Here is a 22,041-nt window from a genome sequence, read left to right as displayed (position 1 = left end):
CAGGACCCGGGTCACCAGCCGGGCCAGCCTCCAGGACCCCGAGTGTGTCACATCTGCAAAGCGACTCACACATGCGCAGGTTCTGGGGATCAGGACGCGGGCATCTCGGGGGCTGGCTTTCTGCCTCTTGCCCATCCTCTCTCTCCCAGCTGAGGACAGAGCTTTGTCTGAAGACTGTGGCAGTTTTGCTGCCATGTACCTCTGTGTACCTGGGTGTGCACCGTTTCATGGATCACAGCGGCACCTGCCACTGCTTGGGGGAAGCTGGTTCCCGGCTCATCCCGAAGGACCGGACCGATTTCGTGCTGCTCTCAGGCAGGCTGACACACTGGGATGGGTGGGGCCAGAGGAAAGGCCGGCCCCACCTCCATCCCCTCGTCATCATCCCGCACACCCCACCCATGGGCCACCAAGGTCCCAGGCCACACCACACCCAGTGTCCCCAGGAACTGCCCCCCACCCCCCAGCCCCCGGCCCCACACCTGGCCAATTGCTCTGGAGCCCTCCTCCCACTTGCAGAGATGTTCACAGACCTGAAGACGTAAATGTGCTCATTCTACTGCTAGCCACACTCCGGAAAGCCACTCTGGGGGGAATTTATTCTACGCGCCTGCATTTAATTTCTAAAATCAGTCTGGGAAAGCAAGAGATTGAGGTTCGTTTTTAAAATCTATTTACTTGCAACCTAGAAACAAGCACAAAGAGACAGACTGTGGATCATCCTGGGAGGGAAGGGAGAGTTGTAAGCCAAAGACTATGCTCAGACTTTCTTTTTCTTGTGAACAATCAGCAGCAGCCTCTATGTGGACTGGACCCGGGAAGTGTCGTGTCCTGTGGGTGACATACCAACACAACACAGAGTGGGGGATGTGCCGAATGGTACTAGGCAGTTAAACACATGGGATCCAAATCGAGACTTAACGGCAAGTTCATTATCTAAAAATCAATCAGCTTTTCTTTGCTTCATCAAAAGATCAGATGATAGCATATGCCACCTTACTTTCAGAATAAAATGTTTTTATTCTCAGACAAGTGAGAACAATGAGAATTATTCCATAATCTGTCAGGTACTGCACGGGCCGATCGAGGAGGGTTTGTGTCTCTGTGAGGGCAGGCTCGTGGCATGCCCATCGTAGACGTGCAACAAGCTTCAGCGGCCAAGAACGAGATGATCCCGGAACGCAGCGTGGACAGAAAACACTGCGAGCGGTTCAAATGGGACACTCATGGCCAGGACTGCAGGCCTCCTTCAGGCCCAGACGACCTGGCCTCCACTTCCCCCAGACCAGGTGGGCCTCCCCGACCTTCTGCAGGACCTGGTGAGGTCTCTTTGTCCTTCTGGGCACTGACAAGCCTGACATGACCCTTCCCAGGCCCATCCCCTCCCAGGATGATGAGGGTAAAGAGAATGTGGGTTCTAGCCTCCCTTGGTGCGGGTAGCCAGCAGTGGGGCCAGGGGCAAAATCACGGCAGTGAGGAAGAGAGTACCAGGCAGTTTAGCCACACCGCACAATCCGAGGTACCAGTTTCCACACGACTGTTCTCGCTCCAGAACCGGCCTCAGGTCTGGGGCCCCCGCACCACCCACACTCCAGCTGGCTGCAAAACTGGGGGTCTGCACAACCACCCTTGCATACCACAATTTGCCAGAGCCACCCACAGGACTCGAGGAAGGAGTATACTTAGGATTCAAGTTTCATTGTATCAAGAGGATACAGATCAGAACAGCCAAAGGAAGAGACGCACAGGACGAGGTGGAGGGTCCCACAGGTGCCGCTTCTGTGCCCTCAGGACGCACCACCCTCCAGGCACATCCATGTCGGTCAGCAACCAGGGGCACTCAGCCCAGCCCGTGCCCAGCATTTCCTGGGGCTTCATTATATAGACACAAGACACAACTGATTACACTGCTGTCCATATGGTTGAACTCAACCTGCTGCCCTCTTCTCTCCAAGGGGTTGGGCTGACAGCCCATGGCCCGTGTGCCTGGTGCAGCTGACTCCGTCCTGAGTCACCTTGTTAGCAGCAACTGTCTAGGGGCCCACCCTGAGTCCCAGAGACATTTCTAGCCCTTGGGAAACTCCCAGGCACCAGGGACAGAGACCAGACCTCTCCTTGGGCTGAGGCCACCTTCTTCATTACACTGAGGGGTATTGGTCAGCGTTCTCCAGAGATACAGGAGGCAATAGGAGGCTGATTCTAAAGAAGTGGCTCATGCAATTATGGAGGCTGACAGGTCCCCAGGTGTGCAGTCAGCAACCTGGACACAAGGAGAGCCCATGCTCTGAGCTCCAACCCGAAGTCAGGCAGGCTCAAGACCCAGGAAAGCCCATCTTTCAGTTCAGATCAAAGGCAGGAAAAATAATGTTTCTGTTCAAAGGCAATCAGGCAGGAGGAGTCCCTCTTACTCAGAGGACAATCAGCCTTCTTATTCTGTTCAGGCCTTCAACTGACTGGATGAGACTCACCCACACTAGGGAGAGCCATCTGATTTCCTCAGTCTACTTGATTCAAGTGTCAATCTGATCCAGAAACCTCTTCACAGACGCATCGAGAATTATGTTCGAGTAAACATCTGGGCACCTTGTGGCCCAGTCAGGTCGACACATAAACATCACAGGAGAAAAGACCAGCGTCCATTACTGTCCCAAGCACAGGCTGGACTCAAAATACTGTGTTAGAGAAGAAATGTGAAGAAAATAGCATCTATGATCAAGTACTAACTATGGTCATTTGTGGTCATGGGGACACGAACGGTTTATTTCTACTTTTCTGAATGTTTTGTGTTTTCTGTAATAGAACTTTCTAAGGAAGTAAAAACATAAGCAGCCATTTAGTCCCATAAATGGAGTGTCTTGTACTCAGCTTCAACTGGCTAATGCTCCTTCCCAACCCTGGTTAGGGTTAAACTGTCCACTCCATGAAGGGGAGGGGGCTAGGCCAAGCCAGTGACATCCAGGGAGGCTCACAGCCACCTGCTGGACATGCTGCTGCCCCGGACAGTGAGCAAGGCGGGGTGGGCTGGACTCGGATGCACCTATCCCCCTTCCCGCCTCCAGAACCACACCGTCCAACACGCAGCCCCTGGCCACATGCAGCCATTTGCAAACGGGGCTAGTCTGGACTGAGAAGCTCTCAAAATGTAAAACTCATGGAGTTGTAAAAGGGCATGGGAAGTGTGTTATACAAACTCGTGTTTCCACACCGACTGTGTGTTGAGAGGACATTTGGGGATCTGGGGTTACAGAGAACGTGCTACTGCACCTCATCTCAGCCATGTTACTTTCTCAAGACCATGCGAAACGGCACACGTGTCCCCTGCCCTTTCCGAGTACAGCGGGCAGATTTGCTCCCAGCCCGCGGGGAGCCATAACAAGCTCTTCTTTGGGGGCACAACTCCTTCCAGTCCCCTAAATAAACCTGAGGCTCATTGGAGTAGATGAACTTCGACCCAAGGTAGCTCTGACAAGGAAACCCTTAGAGCAGGAACCGGGTGGGAATCGCCATTGGGACCCCCAGAGCCAACAACACCAGACCCTGCCCACCCGCCCACTGGGCTTGACCTGTTGCCCTGACATTCGGTGTTGAATGCTCACCCCTTTAAGCAGAATGTATGCTCAACTTGATATATATATTATATATATATCACACGTATACACACACACACATATATTATATATATATTATACATTATTATATATTATATTATATACTATATATATCACACGTATACACACACACATACCTACACACACATGTATATGCACACGCGTGCACACAGACATACATGTGCATGCCTGCATGTGCAATGTGTACAGGCATACATACACTGTGCATGTGCACACATATGTACGTGTATACATCCACACACATGCATACACACAAGTGTATGTACACATACATGTGCACACATACACACATATGCACACATGTGCACACAAGCATACACACGTGCATACACATATACATGCACACATGGGTACACGTGAGCATACACATGTGTACATGTCTACGTGCACACACATATGTACACATACACATATGCATGTGCATGTACATACGTATTCATACATATGCATATACACAAGTATACATATATACATATGCACACATATACGTATACATATATGTGCACACATAAGATCATGCACAAATACAGATACACATGCACACACACAAGCATGCATACATACGTATGCACACACATATATGTAGACACACGTGTGCACAGATATACATGCACCCGTATGCATACACACATGCACACATATACATGTATGCACATATGTACAAACATATGAATGCAGGTGCATGCACACACACATGCTCACACACACACTAAACCCATAATGTCCGGATGAATGAGCCACACCTGCTCTGGAGAACACAAGTTTCCAAGGTAGGGGGCAGAGATTCTCCAAGACTAGGGGCTCGGTGGACTGTAACCCCCACGGTTAGCACCCACTAGTCGTGTTCTGTCACAGAAGAGGGGCTGTGAGGAAGCTGTAGCAGACCGCCCGGGGCCTCCCAGAAATGGGTGCCACGCCCCTCCTGGGCAGTTCCTGAGGCCCCGTGAGTCGGAGCGACAAGCCCACCCTGTCTTCTGAGAAAGCACGCGGTGGCCTCGCCCGGCGAGGTGCTGTGAGCTGCCTGGACTCCGGCAGCGCTAACAAGCGGCACCACTGAGCGCTGGAAGCTTCCAGCGAATGTCTGCGCACTTCCCAGGTTGTCTCTGTCCGAAGGTAGAATGACAGCACTGACTACAACGACATGGAACAAGAAGCATCTAAAATACCTTTATTGTCTCATCATTGATGCTGTTTCCATCACACACTTCACAGCGGTTCGCCAGCTGGACCATTTCACTTGGGTGTTTCTGCCAACCTTCACTCTGCCTCCGCCGTGCACCTCAGTCCTCGGTTTCTTCATCTTCCATTATTGTCAGTGTTGCTGGATTTAAGATAAAGAAAGAGTGGATCTTTTGAATGGAATACTCAGCCACGTCATGAGGTCTGTGAACACGCCAATTATATGCCATGTAAACAACGATTTACTCAAAGGCCAGTTTGGTCAGTGGGTCTGTGTTGCCTGCTCTATTACCCAAGGAGAGCGTGGCTTCTGGTGGCTTCGCTCTGCAGAAAGTGCCCTGAGAAGGTGACGCCCTGCCCTGCGGGAAAGACCACAGCTCAGACACGGCTCGGTCAGGGGCAAGGATCTGGATCCTAAAAGACGTTTCAGGAGACCTCTTCTCCCCGCCCTTCTGCTTCCCAACTGCTCCAGTAAAACCAAGTCTCCATGACTGATGGGTTAAGGAGAGACCCAGAGAGGGCGTGTCCCTGCAGATGCCACCTAAGGCAGAACTGACCATTGGGGACGCTTCCTTCTCTAACCCGGCCAGGTGCTCGCCTGTGAAAAGCAACGATGGCCAGAGCCCCGGGAGAGACTTAATACATATACCAATGCCTGTGCTTCCTGCAGAGCACCCCCCTGGGACCAGCAGCAGCAGACCATCAGGCCGTCACGGTAGCGGCTGGGTCCCCACACCACCTCCAGGACGTGCCCGGCACAGACGAGCTCCCTCAGTTGCGCCCTGTGCGGGGACAGCCCTCCACCTCACCATCCTCTTCCTCCTCCTTGCTGTCCTTGCTCCTGTTCAACGGCTCCGCACTCCCAGGCTTGGACCCCACCTGCTCGCTGGAGAGCGTCAATTCCACTTGATCGCTGGACACGGGTGACGGAAGCAGTTCCGTGCGGACTTCCTTTTCTCTCCTACTCTCCTGAACAACTCTAACGGGGAGAGACTCTTTGTTACAATCAGGGAAATTAAAGATGGAAAACTGAATGGGCCACTCAGTCCTCCACCAGGACGTCCCCCTCAAACAGGGTTCAGGGTTCAGGATCACGCTTTGCCTTAATAGCTCCCAGGTTAGTTTCCTATACAGGCTGCAAACACACAATCGTGTGTGGCATTCAGACTCCGGAGGGTGAGAACAGGGACGGGGCAGTATGACTGTGCAGAAAGGCCACTCAGGATGCCACCGGGCACCAGAGGAGTTCCCACAGGAGGGGACTGGTTTTCCTTGCTGCGGGACAAAGTGACTTGACTAGTCTCACTGGCTTTTCTCCACGTCACAAGGGGGCTTGCGGTGGGGGTCTTGGCCCCGAGTGGCAGCGAGGAATCCAGGCCTGCCTGTGGGCAGCTGCCAGTGGCCACGGCCTCGTGTCCTCCCCACCGAAAGGAGAGGGCAGATTCTCATCTACACCATAACAGCAGACACCAGACAGGGTTCTCACGGGCAAATGGGGGCCGGCAGGGGGCTGACAGTGTGGGTGCTCCTTAAACGTTGGCATGGACCGGGGGTGGGGGCTGCTGTCAGGAGCTCAAGCCCTGAGAGGATCCCCCACCTGCTCCCTAGCACCCTGCATCCTGCACCTTTTGCGGGTGAGTTCAGACAGGGAGAGAAAACTGACCTGTAAATGATAGTGATGACAAAGGCCCCAGCAATGATCACGATCAAGGCAGAAAACACCTGCACGTAGACTGGAAAACAGTTTGTTACAAGTCAGTCCTGCCTCCGAGGTGGGCAGTACCCCTGCCCCTGCCCAGGCGGCCTCTCCTCCAATCCTTCCCTGGGGACACTGCCACGGGCTCCACGCAGCCCATGAAGAGGACAGCTGAGGGCTGCCCATAAGACAGTGGTGCGGGCAGCTCCCTGGTCTCCTCCAGAAAAGCCCCTTTGCCGCCCATGATCTGGGCCTTCCTCCTCCAACTCCCAGGAACCGGTTTCTCCATCTTCAGGGGAGTTATCCCAAGGCTGCCGTACTAACAAGGGGCTCCACTGTCCCCACACTGCCCATGTCTTCCCTAGACGAGCCCACCGGAAGAGCCAAGGCCTCAAGGTGACTCTCAGAGGGGGCAGGTGGCCCCTGTGGCCATGGTCCCCAGTGCAGGAAAGCTCTGGGCCCCTTTTCACCCCCGTGGAAGCAGGCGCAGGTGAGGCCCAGCCTTCTCTTGGGGACCCTCCACCGCAGGACCCTCTCCCACCCAGGTGGGATGGACTTGTGGGTCTCCGTGTCACAGAGCGGTCTCAGGCAGAGCGAGGCACTGTATCCGGGAGCCCTGGTGCCCATGAGCATGCCCCGGCGGGAGCCCTCCACCCAACACGGTCTCCGACAGGCAGAGGGAAGGGTCCAGGGGACTGGAGGGCAGAGCTGAGCTGCCAGCAGGCAGCACACACACCGTTGTCACCACTGCCGCTTCTCTCGCTACTTTCACTCTTTTTTTTTTTTTTTTTTTTTTAATTTTTTTTTTCAATGTTTATTTATTTTTGGGACAGAGAGAGACAGAGCATGAACAGGGGAGAGTCAGAGAGAGAGGGAGACACAGAATCGGAAACAGGCTCCAGGCTCTGAGCCATCAACCCAGAGCCTGACACGGGGCTCGAACTCACGGACCGCGAGATCGTGACCTGGCTGAAGTCGGACGCTTAACCGACTGCGCCACCCAGGCGCCCCGCTACTTTCACTCTTAAGGGACAGAGACCAGCCTCCTTGCAAACCCCATCCTGAGTGACAAGATGTGCTTCAAGTCTCTTACCTCCTCCCATAAACCGTTTTCACCCATCCTTAACTGGCAGGAATACTGCTGGACGCTGTGTCCTTGGGAGCGGCCTTCGTGTCCTGAGGCAGCTAGAAAAAAGCACCACTAACCAGTGGCTTAACGCAATAGCAAAGTACAGTGTCTGGGTTATAGAGGTGGAAATCCAAAATGGAGGTATCCCTCGAAGACTCTGGGAGGTCCTGCCTGCTTCTTCCATCTCCTGGTGGGCCTGGCGCCCCCGGGTGTCCTTGTCCTTGTAGATGCGTCCCCCGCTCTCTGCCTCGTCATCTTGGGGCATCCTCCCCACGTGACCCTGTCTTCATGTGGTGCTCCCCTGTGTGTGCTGCGTCTAACTCAGGCTCCTCTTGGAAGGAGACCAGTCGTACTGGAATCAGGGCCTCTACTCCAGTGTGACCTCATCTTCACTGATCACATCTGCAAAGACCTGTTTCTATGTAAGGTCACATTCACAGGTACTGGAGGTTTGAACTTCGGCAGATCACTTAGGGGAACACGGTTCAACCCACGACAAAAGGTTAAGCAGTAGCTGCAGAGAAAGCTGCTTCCCAGGTGTGGGAAGGTGACTCCAGTGGGAATTATATTCTCTGGACTGAGCCAGAGGGTCTCTGAGAACGGACGGGGCCTCCGGGATCCTTTCCGTGGGGGCTGAAGTCAGAAAACTGAAGGGGGCTGAAGCCAAATGCTTAATTTTCTCATATTGATATGAGCTCAGTAGGGGATGGTCAGGCATAGGAAGGGTGCTCCGTGGTCAAGCATGCATCAGGAAGAGGACGGAGGGGGTGGGGGGCTGGCCTGTGTGGTCACCAGCACACAGCAGTGAACCAACTGGCAAGCTGCTTGTTGGAGGCTCTGTTCTAATCAGCCGGGGCTTCTCTCAGGGATGCCTTTCCCAGGGCAATGTGTTCACCTGAGTTCACCTCTCCATCCCCAGGGCTAGAACAACCAGCCTCTAAGATGGCCTGCGGGAGGGCTTGCCTCCTGGTATTCACACGCAGGTCAGTACAGACACCTCCATGGGGCAGAGATAGCATTACCTCTGAACCAGGGTGTAACTTCTAAGGCTAGGTCAGAGTGTCACTGTGGCTTCTACCCAGCTTTCTCAGGTCACTCGCTCTGGAAAGAGACAGTCATGTCATAAGGACAGGGAAGCAGACCTCACGGCATGGGAAAGGGGTTCCTGTTAACCGTCAGAACCACGTGCCCGCAAAGGGAGCCACTTTGGAGAAGACCTTTCAGTTCCGGTCGGGACCTCAGATGGATGAGTGGCCAAGCCCCACACCATCCAACTAAGCTTCTAAGCCGTCACTTTAGATCATTTAGACACAATTTAGGAATTGTGTCTCCCCCCCCCCCCCCAAGTGATCTGTTGGTCCAAACCTCTGGTACCTATGAATGTGACCTTATTTAGCTAAATTTTGAGCAATTTGTTCTGCAACAATAACTAATACAAGGGTGTAGGCAAAGGGCTTGGCTCAGAGAAAGTATACTTTGAGTGATGCTGAATGAACTGAACGCAAGGACCCAAGTGAACGAGCGAACCAGGGCTTTTAAGGGACAAGAAAGGAGCCCTCAAATTCTTGAATTCTGGGGAATATATGCTCCTCAGTGGATCCCTTACTTCATGGTGTAAATTTAGAATTTATGTGAGTGAAGCCGTTGAAGAGACACACGCACATGGACCATGTGTGAGAATTCAAGCCTCGGTATAGCTTCCGCATCTTTACAGGTGCAAGTATTTTTGGTCCTTGGTGTCAAGTTCCTGGAGGCAGAGACTGCATCTCCATGACTCTCTCTGCACAGGAGCTGGCCAGCACACAATCTGTTATAAACGATATGTATGGTGTATCATAAACAAGATATTGTGATTGGTCACAGAGAAATGGCAGCAACTGAAGAAAGTATAATTTTCTTTCAGAAATCTCTTGGTAAGTTCGCCCCCAGATGCAGTTTAAAGTTTTGAAATCATCTGCATGATTCCCGTGAAGAAACAGAAGTCAAACACTTGGAAAAAAGTGACGTGTTAAATAACGTGCCCTAAAGACTAAAGAATGACAATAAGTCCTTCTCTTTGGATTCCCAATTTGTTCTCAAAGATCTGATGCTAATTTCCCAAGTTCATATTCTTAATAATACAGATTATGCCACAACACAATATGCACTTCAAACCAGCCAATTTAAGAAGCTGGTGAAAGGTTTTCCTAACATAGAATTATGCGCACAAAGAACTCCCAATACCCTGTCACCGAATACTACAACTTACGCAGCACAAAGGCTCGCTTGCCGTCTTGAATGAGAAAGATGTCAAGGAAATGAAAAATATCTTGAGGGCTCAGTGAGAACCCAGATGCAGGGCTCACTGCCCAGACTCTTCCCACAGACGGCCCAGCCTCTAGAGCCTGAAACAAGTTAGAAGTTAAGAAAAAGCCTCGCCCACGCAACTCCTCTGTGAACAGTGAAAGGATGGAGAGAGGATGAACACTTGCCCCCATGCAGAAATGATATCCCCACTTGTAGAACAGTGACGCCTCTTCCAGGACAAAAAATTCTTGAGACTTTGTGTTCTTTTCTGGGTTCCTTACAGACACTGGTAAATCAGGTGCTGTCAAGAACAAGGCTCATTCTTCCTTCCCCTCTCCCGTGGCCTTCTGTTAAGTTTCTCAGGATCCACATGAGAGAGAAAACACAGGGTATCTGTCTTTCTCTGTATGACTTACTTCACTTAGCATCATGCTCTCCACTTCCATCCATGTTGCTACAAAAGGCCAGATTTCATTCTTTCTCATTGCCACATAGTATAAAAAAAGTTAGAGCGGGAGAGAGCCAAACCATAAGAGACTCTTAAAAACTGAGAATAAACTGAGGGTTGATGGGGGTCGGGGGGGGATGGGCACTGAGGAGGGCACCCGTTGGGATGAGCACTGGGTGTTGTATGGAAACCAATTTGACAATAAATTTCATATAAAAAAATTTTAAAAATGGGAAATAAAAAAAAGAATAAGGCTCATTCTTCATATGAGTTATGGGCATAAGTAATAATGTTAACATAAGCAACGTCTCAATTGCATACTAACAAGCACAAAATGGCCAACTCCTGCATAAAATGCTCCTGACAAGATGCTCAGGGGAGGGACAGATGGAAACAGAAGCGGCAGCAGCTTGAATCTGTGTGCCCTTGCCAGCTGCAATCTCCCTCGAAGGATCCATTTCACCACCTTCTGCTGTTGGGGCCGTCTCCCCGGGGCGGGAGTGAACCAGGGTGACCACCAAAGACCATGACTGCGTGCGTGACCTCATCAGGGAACCGAACAGCTTCTGCACCTTCATACGTAGAAGACTGAAAGAACACATTCAAATGCCCTTTGGATGGGAAGGTCTCCTGCTTTTAGAAGCCCCAAATGGTAAACATCTCTGAAAAACCTCAGGAAGACATGAGAGCCTTCCAGGAAGGAGAACTCCACAATGGAAATGGAAGTGAGCCGGACCCTACTCGTCTGTGGCCCCCAAGTAGTGAGATGTGTGTGGCAGGCCACTGAGGCCACAGAAAGACAGAAAGATGACAAATGCAAAAAGCACCAGATGATGGCCAGACTGCCACCAGGGCCGTGGACTCTGCTCAGAGCAAGCCGCCGGACGGCAGGCCATCCCACGCTGGAAGACTGGGGCCTAGGCAGGGTGCTGCCCGAAGGTTGTGGGTTTATGATGAAAAGGCAGAGGGCAAACCCCTTTAGAGACAAAGCGCTGTGACTCCCTGCAGCTCTCACCACCCGCTTGTGTATGACTGGACCGGAGGTTCACCGAAGTCCAGAATTTCCAGTGTGACATCAGGAATTAAAAAAAAAACATGGCGGGGCGCCTGGGTGGCGCAGTCGGTTAAGCGTCTGACTTCAGCCAGGTCACGATCTCGCGGTCCCTGAGTTCGAGCCCCGCGTCGGGCTCTGGGCTGATGGCTCGGAGCCTGGAGCCTGTTTCCGATTCTGTGTCTCCCTCTCTCTCTGCCCCTCCCCCGTTCATGCTCTGTCTCTCTCTGTCCCAAAAATAAATAAACGTTGAAGAAAAAAAAATTAAAAAAAAAAAAAAAAAAAACCATGGCAGAAGAGAACCCCCCTCCCCCCACCAGATCCTTCCTCCATAAAAACCAGTGAGAACATTGGCACCATTTGTCAGAATCTACTTTTTCGGAACTCGGAAACTTAACCAATCAAAAGCTTGCAGATGAACAGATGACGGTCACTAAGAACAGTGACCTGTGGACATTTTAACTTGCCCTATTCCCACTCCTGCTCACCTCTAATTCCATGTGAGTCTTGAACCAATAGCCCACAGTCATGGCGACCACTAGCAGCCTGGCATCCCTGGAGGGACAGAGCAGGGCTGAAGATCCTTCAAAGTCCCAGGCCCAGAGCACCGTCATTACTTTGTCCACCTGCCACTTCACTAGAAGATCCCACTTGCAAGGTTGTCTTTGTTTGACCTGACTTGGAGCTAATTTAGCGTGAACAGCTTTCTCTCAGGCATTTGTTGAAAACAGAGGCAACTGTGGAAAATCATGGCAGCTAAAGTGGCCGACAGCACTTGGAGGTAGACAATAGGTGGACCAGAAAGCTTAAAAGGAAAACTTGGGGAATTATCTGTCTGAAGGGGATTTGAAAAGCTGCGACATATTCCCTGGAATCTAGAAGGCAATGGGCATACTCAAGGCTGTGTATGTACGGAGGAAATACCAGAGAAGGTCCTAGGCTCTCACTTCTGGCTGAACTCAAGGCTCTGTGTAAGCGTGGAGTAAAGATTAAGGCACAGTTGAAAATTGGCTGACAGCTGAAGGTATGTCCCCAACACACACATAGAGCCCCTAAGCGAAGACTGTGAGACATTGTTTCCAAGCATCCCGGCAGATTTCTGTCATTAGCTGACCAGCAGACTAACAAGCAGAGTCTTCAATGGTTGCAGACCACAAAGAATACAGACTTTACTGAATTCATTCAGAAAAGTCATTAAACAACGCCAACGACAACTTTGGGGAGGCAGGAGAACACAGTTTTCAGAGGTGCCACATATTTCTAAATGTCTAGTTTTCAACAAAAAACATTAGATATGCAAAGAAACAAGTATGGCCACACACACACACCATCAGTAGAAACTGTCCTTGAGGAAGACCAGATGTTGGAATCACCAAACAAAGACTTTAAATTAGCCCCTTTAAATACGGTCAAAAGAGGGGCGCCTGGGTGGCTCAGTCGGTTGAGGGTCTGACTTCAGCTCAGGTCATGATCTCACAGTTCGTGAGTTCGAGCCCCGCATCAGGCTCTGTGCTGACAGCTCGGAGCCTGGAGCCTGGAGCCTGCTTCGGATTCTGTGTCTCCCTCTCTCTCTGCCCTTACCCCACTCATGGTCTGTCTGTCTCTCTCTCTCTCAAAAATAAACATAAAAAAAATTTAAATATGGTCAAAAGACTGAAGGAAACCATATCTGAAGAGCTAAAGTATGAGAACGGTATCTCACCAAGTAGAAAGTACCAATACAGACACAGAAATTATTTTTTTAGAAAAGAACAAAATAGAAATTCTGGAGTTGAGAATATGATACCAGAAATGAAAATATCACTAGAGGAGCTCAACAGATTGGGGTGGGCTAAAGAAAGAATCTGCAGACTTGAAGATAAATGAGTTGAGATTACCCAGTCCGAGTAACAGAAAATAGGATCAAGAAAAGCTCACAGAGCCTCAGAGACCTGTGGGGTGGACCAAATATGCACAATGAGAGGCCCAGAGGGAGTGGACAGACAGGAGAATGTCTGAAGAAATGGCAAAATTTCCCACATTTGATGATGAGGATAAATTCAAAGACACATGGCAAATAGTCAAAAGAGAATCTTGGAAACAGCAGAAGGAACGTGCTTTATATAAAGAAACCTCAAGACTAAAAGCAGATTCCTTGTCAGAATCCACGGAGGTCAGAAGGCTAAAAGATGAAATACTCTAAGTGTTGACAGAGAAGGACTGCCAGTTAGGAATTTTATACACTGCAACTCTATCCTTCAAAAATGAAGGACAGATTAATACATCCCCAGATACACAAAAACAGAGACTTCATCACTAGCAGACCTGTCTTACAAAAAATGCTAAAGGGAGTCCTTCCAGATGAAAGGATGGAATACTAGACAGTAACTCAAATCCACAGTTGTCATCAAGAGTACTACTAGATGCAGAAAAAGAATTTTATAAAATCCACACCTTTCGTAATAAAAACCCTCCAGAGAGTAGGAAGAGAAGGGAACTTACTTGACCTGATAAATGGCCTCTAGTAAAACCCATGGCTACCAGCACATGTAATGATGAGACGCTGAAAACTCTTTCAAGATCAGGAACCAGAGAAGGATGTCCATTCTCACTGATGAATGGAATCAGTGAGTTTCTAGCCAGGGCAATTAAGCAAGAAAGTGAAATGAAACCAACTGTATTGAAAGAAAGAAGTGAAATGATCTCTATTTGCAGATGATATACTCTTATATCTAGAAGATCCTAAGTAACCAACTAAAAATGGGAAGTCATAAATGAACCCAAAAGGTTGCAGGATACAGGATCAATATACAAAAGTCAATTATATTTCTGTATTCTAGCAAACTTTCAATTTTCCTGTGTATATTCCTAGGGTTCTATATACAATCTGAAAACCAAACTAAGGAGATATATCCATTTACAACAACATCAGAGAGAATAAGATGCTTAGGAATAAATGTAACAAAAGAAACACAACTAGAAACTATAAAATACTGTTGAAAGAAAAGATCTAAATAAGTGGAAAGACATCCTTGTTCATGGATCAAAATTAACATTATTAAAATGGTAATACCCACCCCCAAGTTATCTATAGATTCAACACAAATATCCCTATCAAAATGTCAGATGGCATTTTTTTCAGAAATTGACAAGCTGATCCTAAATTAATATGGAAATACAAAGAATCCACAGTAACCAAAACAACCTTTAAAAAGAACAAAGTTGGAAGACTCATGCTTTTCAATTTCAACATTTATTATAAAGCTACATTAATCAAAATGGTGTGATACCGGCTTAGTGGAATAAAACAATAGTCCAGAAATAAACCCTCACATTTACGGGCAATTGATTTTCAACAAGGATGCCAAAGCAATTCAACGGGGGAAAGAATGGTCTTTTCAACAAATGATGCTGGGACACCTGGATATCTGTATGCAAAAGAATGAAGTTGGATCCCTGCCTCACAACACGTAAAAAAAATTAAAACTCAAAATGGACCAGAAACATGGATGCATAAGCTAAAACTATAAACTTCTTAGAAAATACCAGAGATGTAAATCTTTGTGTCTTGGATTAGACACTAGTTTCTTAGCTAGGACACCAAAAGCACAAACAGCCAAAGAACAAACAAACAAACTAGGCATCGTCAAAACTAAGAAAGTTTGTGCTTCAAAGAGGCACTATCAAGAAGGTAAAAAGACCAAACAGATTGGGAGGAAGTAGGTGCAAATCACGTATCTGTTAAGGGTCTACTATCCAGAATATACAAAGAGCTCTTACAACCCCACAATAAACAGACAATCAACCCAGTTAAAAATTGGGCAAGGAGTCTGAATGGACTTTTCTTCAGAGAAGATATACAAATGGCCATAATAATGCATATGCAAACACACTCACCATGGTACTCATCAGGGAAACACCAATGAAAACCCCAGTGACCTACAACTCCACATCTACCATGATGGCTACAATCAAAAAGAAAGACAACTAGTGCCGGCGAGGATGGGGAGAAACTGGAATCCTCTCGTACTGCTCTTGAGACTATCAAACAGTGCAGCACTTGGGAAAGTAGTTTGGCAGTTCCTTAACAAATTTTTAAATATAGTTAACGTACGATCCAGCAATTCTGGTTGTAGGTAAACACACAAGGGAAGTGGAAACAGGTTCATGCAAAAACCTACACACAAATGTTCATAGTGGCATTATCTGTAATAGCTAAAAAGTGTAAGCCACCCAAATGTCCATTAAGTGATACAGGGGTAAACGAAATGTGACATGTCCATATACCGGAATGTTATTCAACCATACAAAAGCATAAAATGCTGACTACAACACGGATGTGTTTCGAAAACATTGTGTGAAAGAAGCCAAATACACAAGGCACACACTGTAGGATTCCATTAATAGGAAATGTCTAGAAGAGGAAAACCTATAGAGGCCAATCGGTGGTTGCCAGGGGTTGGAGGTGGGGTGGGGGGACAGGGAATGGTGATTGTCCAGCTGATGAGTACAGGGTTTCTTCTGGGGATAATAAAAATGTTCTGGACGGGATAGTGGGGATTCAACTCTGTGAATATACCAAAAGCCAACGAACTGTGTACTTTAAAAGGGTACATTTTATAGGAATTTGGTCTCAGCAAAGATAACAACCAAAAAAAAGATAACTTCCAGTTGTTTCTATCTACAGGTTCAGGGGAAGGTGTGGGATCCTAGAGATGCCTGGGTCTCCCAGAGGCAGAGATCAGTAGTGAGGGTCTGGACCCGAGTCTTCCCAAGTCAAGATCTGGAAGATACATTGCCATCAGGAAATCTTCCCAGCTCTTGATGGTGTTTCTCATGGCCTCTGACTGCGCCTCTTTCTGAGAAGCCAAACTTCCTCTTCTTTTGCCCCAAGTGCCAAATCTTCACCATAAAGCAAGACACAGGCTTCCCCTTGGCAAGCCAGGATCCCGCAATGGCTTTTGCTTCTTGAATCCTTTTTTTTTTTTTTTTTTTAACATTTATTTATTTTTGAGACAGAGAGAGACAGAGCATGAACGGGGGAGGGGCAGAGAGAGAGGGAGACACAGAATCTGAAACAGACTCCAGGCTCTGAGCTGTCAGCACAGAGCCCGACGTGGGGCTCGAACTCACAGACCGCAAGATCATGACCTGAGCCGAAGTCGGCCGCTTAACCGACTGAGCCACCCAGGCGCCCCTTGAATCCTTTTGTCCAAAAGGTCACTTTCTTCTTGAAGGCGCTGGCTAGGCAGGATCCAGGTGGCCCCAGTGGGTCACTCTTTGGTAACAGTTACCAGTCACAATTGTTCCTGACTTGCTAGGCCTTCCCGTGTCTGGGAATGAGAGGAAAGTCCCCATGTCTGTCTCTAAGGGCTCAGCCTACCTGGGGCTCAGAGGAGGAAACAAGAAGAAACCTTCCCAGTTGTGTGGCACGAGTGTGCCTTTATCCACTGGGGACGGGGGACAGAGCAGAGTGGCCTGGGACACGCTGTCCCACAGCACTGGAGCTGCTGGGCGACCACGGCCGGTTGCCAGCTCCTCCTGCCTGCCGGCCCCTCCCCCTCTCCAACAGGGCCCTGAGCATGCCGCCTCATTGCAGAGACTTGCTTGTCCGTTCCCAGACACTCCTAGAGCCAAGCATCCTCATTGCTGAAAGGGCCACAAACAGGGCAAGAAGACACATCAGTCGTCAAGTGGAATTTCTTGACGGGTTTGCAACTATTTAGAAAATTCTAGGGGCTCAGTCGGTTGAGTGTCCAAGTCCTGATTTCAGCTCAGGTCATGATCTCACGGCTGGTGAGTTTGAGGCCCATGCCGGGCCCTGCACTGACAGCACGGAGCCTGCTTGGGATCCTTTCTCTCTCCCTCTCTCTCTGTCCCTCCCCTGCTCGTGCTTGTTCTCGCGCTCTCTCAAAACGAATAGTAGAAACGAAGAAGAAGAAAATTCTCGAGGCACAGAAGACCAAAGCTGTGAGGTGTGAGTAAACACCCAGACTGCATCACTAGAGAGCCCTTCCCACAGGGGCCCCGCTAACACCCCCTCCACACCTGCCTCTCCCACCCGTGACTCCCCCGTTTCCTTCCACCGTGTGCCTCCCTCACCACCTCCGGGAAGCGGGCCCTACTCTGAGGGTGGCGGCCTCTCCCTGCCCCCACTGCCCCCTCATCCCTGGACCCCCTGCCGGCCTGGTCTCCTCAGGCACATCCCAGGCCCCAGGGGTCAGGATACGCACCTCAGTGGGAGTCTGGTTTTGTTCTGACGGTGACAAGCCTGAGGAGAAGCCCCATCGGGGCTCGTCCTTGGCCCTCGTGCTCCGGCTGCAGGGCTCCAGCGCCCACGCTCAGCGGGTCTGATCTTGTGCACAGCTGGTGACCAGCACTCCCGGAACCAGCTGCTTCTGCACCCCCAGCGTGCCCAGGGTCTCAGAAGTACCCTCCCTAGTATCAGGTGGATTCCATCTGGGAGTGAATTTCCTCTGGTGGCTTTTCCCTCGTTCACAGACCCTAAAACTGCTCTTCCCACCAAGGTGCCAAGCAGAGTGATGGGACCAGGGAACAACAGAGGCCCGTCCAGCAGGAGGCGCCCAGGAGGGAGGCGGGCTTCCCGGGTACTTACTGGGAACCGCTTTTTCATAGCACACGCCTTTGTAGAAGCAGCACCCGAGTTCCTTGCACCGGTCTCTGGTGATGTTGTAGTCACATATGTTGTAGAGAGGAATGTCACACACTGCAAAGCACAGACGCACACAGCTGTTAGCACCAAGAACACAGCCACAGCAGAGTTCTAAATACTCGTGCCTGGGAGGGGGCACCCGTGGGCTTGCACTGTGGGGTTTTGTTATGCTTTTAATTATGCATCCGACGAATCTCACTTTGACGCGAGGATCTAGAATGAGTTAGATTTCTGAACAAAACAATGTCAAGCTAACTGCACAGAATAATGCAGAGTCCCCTGCTGATTAAGGAGATAGAGCATCTCAGCAGAGTGCTCGCGCACATCGGCACTCTGCAAAGCAAACAGAAAACAAAGATCTGATACAGCCAGCGGATGTGGGGGGTTCAGGTTATAATGCGTAATTAATGCACATTTAAGCACACGTGAGTTAAAATTATCAACACAGGCTAAGGGGTAGTTCGGCATCTTAAAGTTGAATCAAAAGGACCAAGTGAAATGACAGTTTTGACCAAAAAAAAAAAGAAAAAACTCAGAAGTGAACACACTGAACGTGCATGAGCAGATAGTGGGGACAGTGCTCAGCACAGCTCTGGCACCAACGGCTAACGCGTGTCCAGCTAGGAGGACGAGTGAGTCCCCTAACCGGCAGTCAGCAACATCTGCCCCAGACCCTGCTGGGGCTTCCGGTCCCAAGAGAAAGGGAGGAGGGGTCTCCGGCTGCCTTGGGGCTGGTAAGCCTTTCAGGTGCAGGGGCTCCAGGGAAACCCACTGTCCCTCCTGCTCTTTTCTGAGACGTGCGTTTGGAACGTCACTGCGGACACAGCAGCACAGCCCAGACATGTGGCAGGACCGGCAACACGAGGCCAGGCAGGGTCACAGATGAGGAAGTCTGGCTGTCACCCTCCTGCCCCACTGCCCCCCACTACAGCCAGGCTTGCTGGGCGGGTGGGGCCGGCCTCCCCTGCTGCCTGTGGTCACCCAGCCCTCAGTCACCTGCCCAGCTCCACCTCAGTTGGGGCCTGGGCTGCAGAGGGCCTGCCAGGCGCTCAGGGTGGCCACACGGTGCCCGCTGATGGCTCCCACAGGACAGTCAGGGTGGCGGCAAACACCGGCTCCAGAGAGTTCCAGGAGACCCAAGACTGCACAGCTGCCAGGCAGAGCCCAGATCTCCCCTTTCCCACTCTCTCCACAGGACCCATTCGGTGGGTGCCCTTCACGGAGCCTAGGGGACATTCTCCACATGGCTCCATGACAGTGGAAGTTTATCTCGGTAAACAGCACGGGGGGGGGGGGGGCGGAAACAATCCATTCAGGCGTAACTTTGTTCATGACTGTCTCTTCAATGTTACTCCCCAGGTGAGAAAACACAGGTATGTGAGTTCCCATCCTGACCACTCGAATGGGATCGTTTGCCACAGCAGCTGGCCCCCCAGCACACCCGTGCAGAAGCTCAGTGCCCCATTACACCTGAGACCTCTGTGACCACCCCCTCCTCCCCAGGACTGTTTTCTCTGCCTGCACCTCCCACAAGGTCCTGATGTGTTTCTGCAAAGGTGCCCAACACAAAGAGCTCATCCACATCTCCATCCCTGGCGTGACCCCTCCGCCCAGCCCACAACTCCCAAGAGACGGGGCAGGGGGCGGGTTAGTGAGGCTTTACTGAGGACATCCTGTATCCCCGGACTGGCCAGCTAAAAGCATCAAAGGACAACCCACAATCATGTGACCATTGGGCACCAGAAGCGGTGCCTTCAGCTGCCCCACCACACGCTGCTCGCTGGGAATGGTACCTGACACCTGACCTAGGGATGGGGCGGAAGCCAGATGGTTGGCATCTCTTTGGGCAGGGCCTGGCTGCTGGGGCTGCACCCCGTGCTGCCCATGACATCCAGGGAACGCCAGGGCCCAGGTGAGAAAGGCAACGAGGAAGAGGGAGACGGCAGCCCTTGCGACGGCCAGGTCGCTGGGCACCTCCGGTTTTGGAGAAACAGAGACTGGGGCAAAATAAAACACAAGGGCAGGGGGCCCAACATCCCTGGGGGAAGTGCCCTGTGCCTCATGAGGACCAGGTGCCTTGGGTCACAGCCAGGGAGGCGGATCTGGCTTGGTTCTCCAAGTGTCCTCACGGGTCTTTCCTCTGCCATGCTTACATGTCCTCTCACACACGCCCTCGTGCAGACGCGTCCTTGCCCGTGGTAACGCAAGGTGCCACCTGCCCACCTGCCTTCCCTCTCCGCCAGCCCAGCCCCCATACCTGCCCACCCCACCGGCCCATCTCCTACCTGCCCACTCCCTCCACCTGTTCACCTCCCACACCTCAGAGTAACACTTAACAGCCACATCGATGTCCACAGAGGACGACAGAGACACTTGTGTTCACCCCCAAAACTGGTGGAAGGGCAGTTTATGGTCAAAACGCAGGTGGATCACTGTGACCCAGGAGAGCAGGCCCCTCTTTCAGACTAGTGAGGACAGGGACGATGACCTCCCGCCCCCGAATGGCCAACCCGCTCCAGCCACGCCCAGAGAAGGGGCACCTGGCCGGCATCAGAACAGGGTGGGCACCAGGGTCCCCGGTCTCACCGCCCTGAATAGAGGCGAGATGGGCCACCCATGCCCCAGGCCCTGAGAGCGGACTGTCCTCCACACAGGCACTCCCACCAGGAGACTCGGGGGGCACTCCAGGCCAGCCATCTCTGCCGCCCACTCGGTGCCCCAGGTGCAGGCCACCTGCCTCCTCTGCATGGAGCCATGTTGATCGGAAACCACAGCCCCTCCCGTGAGCCCCCTTGGCCTGGTTTGGAGCCTGGGCCTGGACCCTGGGGCCTCGAGTGAGACCCACTGACCTTCGTTTCCCAGCTGCCCTGTGTGATGCAGCCCCCCCGAGACTGGCCCCCAAGGGCATCCCAAGGGCTTGGTCCTCAGTGGATTCCTGTCAGGTGACAGGAGAAATGTGTCTCACGGAAGCTTGGCCGGCCCGGGACCCTCCCTCGTCAGGCCTGACTCCAAGCCAAATTAAAAAAAAGAAGAAGAAAACCAAATTTCTTTTCCTTCCACTTTCCTATCTTCTGTTTGTCACCAAAGCAATGCACGGAGAAGGGTTACCTGAGAAGTCAGCACGAGCGTGCACAGCAGGAACGGCCCTTCCCTCTCCTCACGTGGTCCCCCAGGGTCTCAGGCTTCCAGAACACCTACCTTGGGGCTCCCAGTGACCACAAGCCTTGCAGAAAGCCACATCTTAGCAGACTCCTTCAGCACCTAGTACCAGGGGTCCGACTGCAGACCCCAGGCACCAGGGAAGGGGGAGGAGGGCTTTACCGCGGAGAAACGTGTTCCCCTCATGAAAAAGTCACTCTCGCCATAACCACTTTGAGACAGAAGGTAAGTCTGACACCTCACAGTGAACTGGGTTTGACCCTAGAGCCCCGGGAGTTAAATGCGTTTCTTGTGAATGCCTCAGGTCCAGGAGCTTCCTTCTGCACGGAGAATTTTGAGAGAGGAGGCTGCACAGCCTTTTCCTGTGTTATTTTTGAAAGCACACGTTCCTTTGCCCCCTTCCCTGGCTCAAGCCGGTGACTAACCACCATCACCTTGAGGTGGACCGGCCCCCACGGCGGTCTTTCCCTGTTACCTGCAAATTTCTTCAGGAGGTGAGAAGGGGATTTCTTTAATTCTGGTGCATATCTCATCGTAGCAGCTGACGGAGACGCGGGGTCGAGGGAACCTGGGGGAGACAACAGGTCAGCCCAGGTGGGACCTCGCCGGGGGGCTGGCGGCCGTGGTCGGTCTAGTGACAGGGGTGGGGCTGGGCAGAGAGGACCCCGGTCTCACCTGGCAACCACGTCCCCCGCTGAGCCCGCTCAGCCACACGGTCCCACAGTTCCACTTTAAGTAGACAACTTTGGATCCAACAAACTTGCACCTCCTCCCTCCACTGCTCCCACCAGTGGGACCTAGCTCCAGTGGTG

The 22,041-nt window shown here is 51.2% G+C and overlaps 1 protein-coding gene across 1 annotated transcript; it reads right to left on the bottom strand.

Annotated features, from left to right (window-relative positions):
* Positions 1-4,780: 4,780 nt before the first annotated feature.
* TEX29 (testis expressed 29) lies at positions 4,781-22,033 on the bottom strand. The gene is made up of 6 exons (XM_045482353.1): positions 21,905-22,033; positions 21,705-21,797; positions 18,014-18,124; positions 6,472-6,541; positions 5,618-5,787; positions 4,781-4,950 (listed from the first exon to the last, which is right to left on the bottom strand). Exons 2-6 carry the CDS (start codon positions 21,760-21,762, stop codon positions 4,910-4,912), a joined length of 450 nt encoding a protein of 149 aa, XP_045338309.1. The 5' UTR covers positions 21,763-21,797; positions 21,905-22,033; the 3' UTR covers positions 4,781-4,909.
* Positions 22,034-22,041: the final 8 nt, after the last annotated feature.

This window comes from Leopardus geoffroyi, chromosome A1 (genome assembly GCF_018350155.1).
Source record: "Leopardus geoffroyi isolate Oge1 chromosome A1, O.geoffroyi_Oge1_pat1.0, whole genome shotgun sequence".
NCBI classification, from domain to species: Eukaryota; Metazoa; Chordata; class Mammalia; order Carnivora; family Felidae; genus Leopardus; species Leopardus geoffroyi.
This window is presented reverse-complemented; position numbering and strand designations above follow the sequence as displayed.

What these genes read in the sequence shown, in the direction of transcription:
- TEX29 (XM_045482353.1), bottom strand. Translation starts at nt 21,762, where the DNA reads ATGAGATATGCACCAGAATTAAAGAAATCCCCTTCTCACCTCCTGAAG. An exon ending in CTATGAAAAAGCGGTTCCCA is followed by an intron (nt 6,542 to 18,013) that starts GTAAGTACCCGG and finishes ACTGTTTTCCAG; the next exon opens with TCTACGTGCAGGTGTTTTCT. An exon ending in CAAGGAGGAGGAAGAGGATG is followed by an intron (nt 4,951 to 5,617) that starts GTGAGGTGGAGG and finishes TCTTAAATCCAG; the next exon opens with CAACACTGACAATAATGGAA.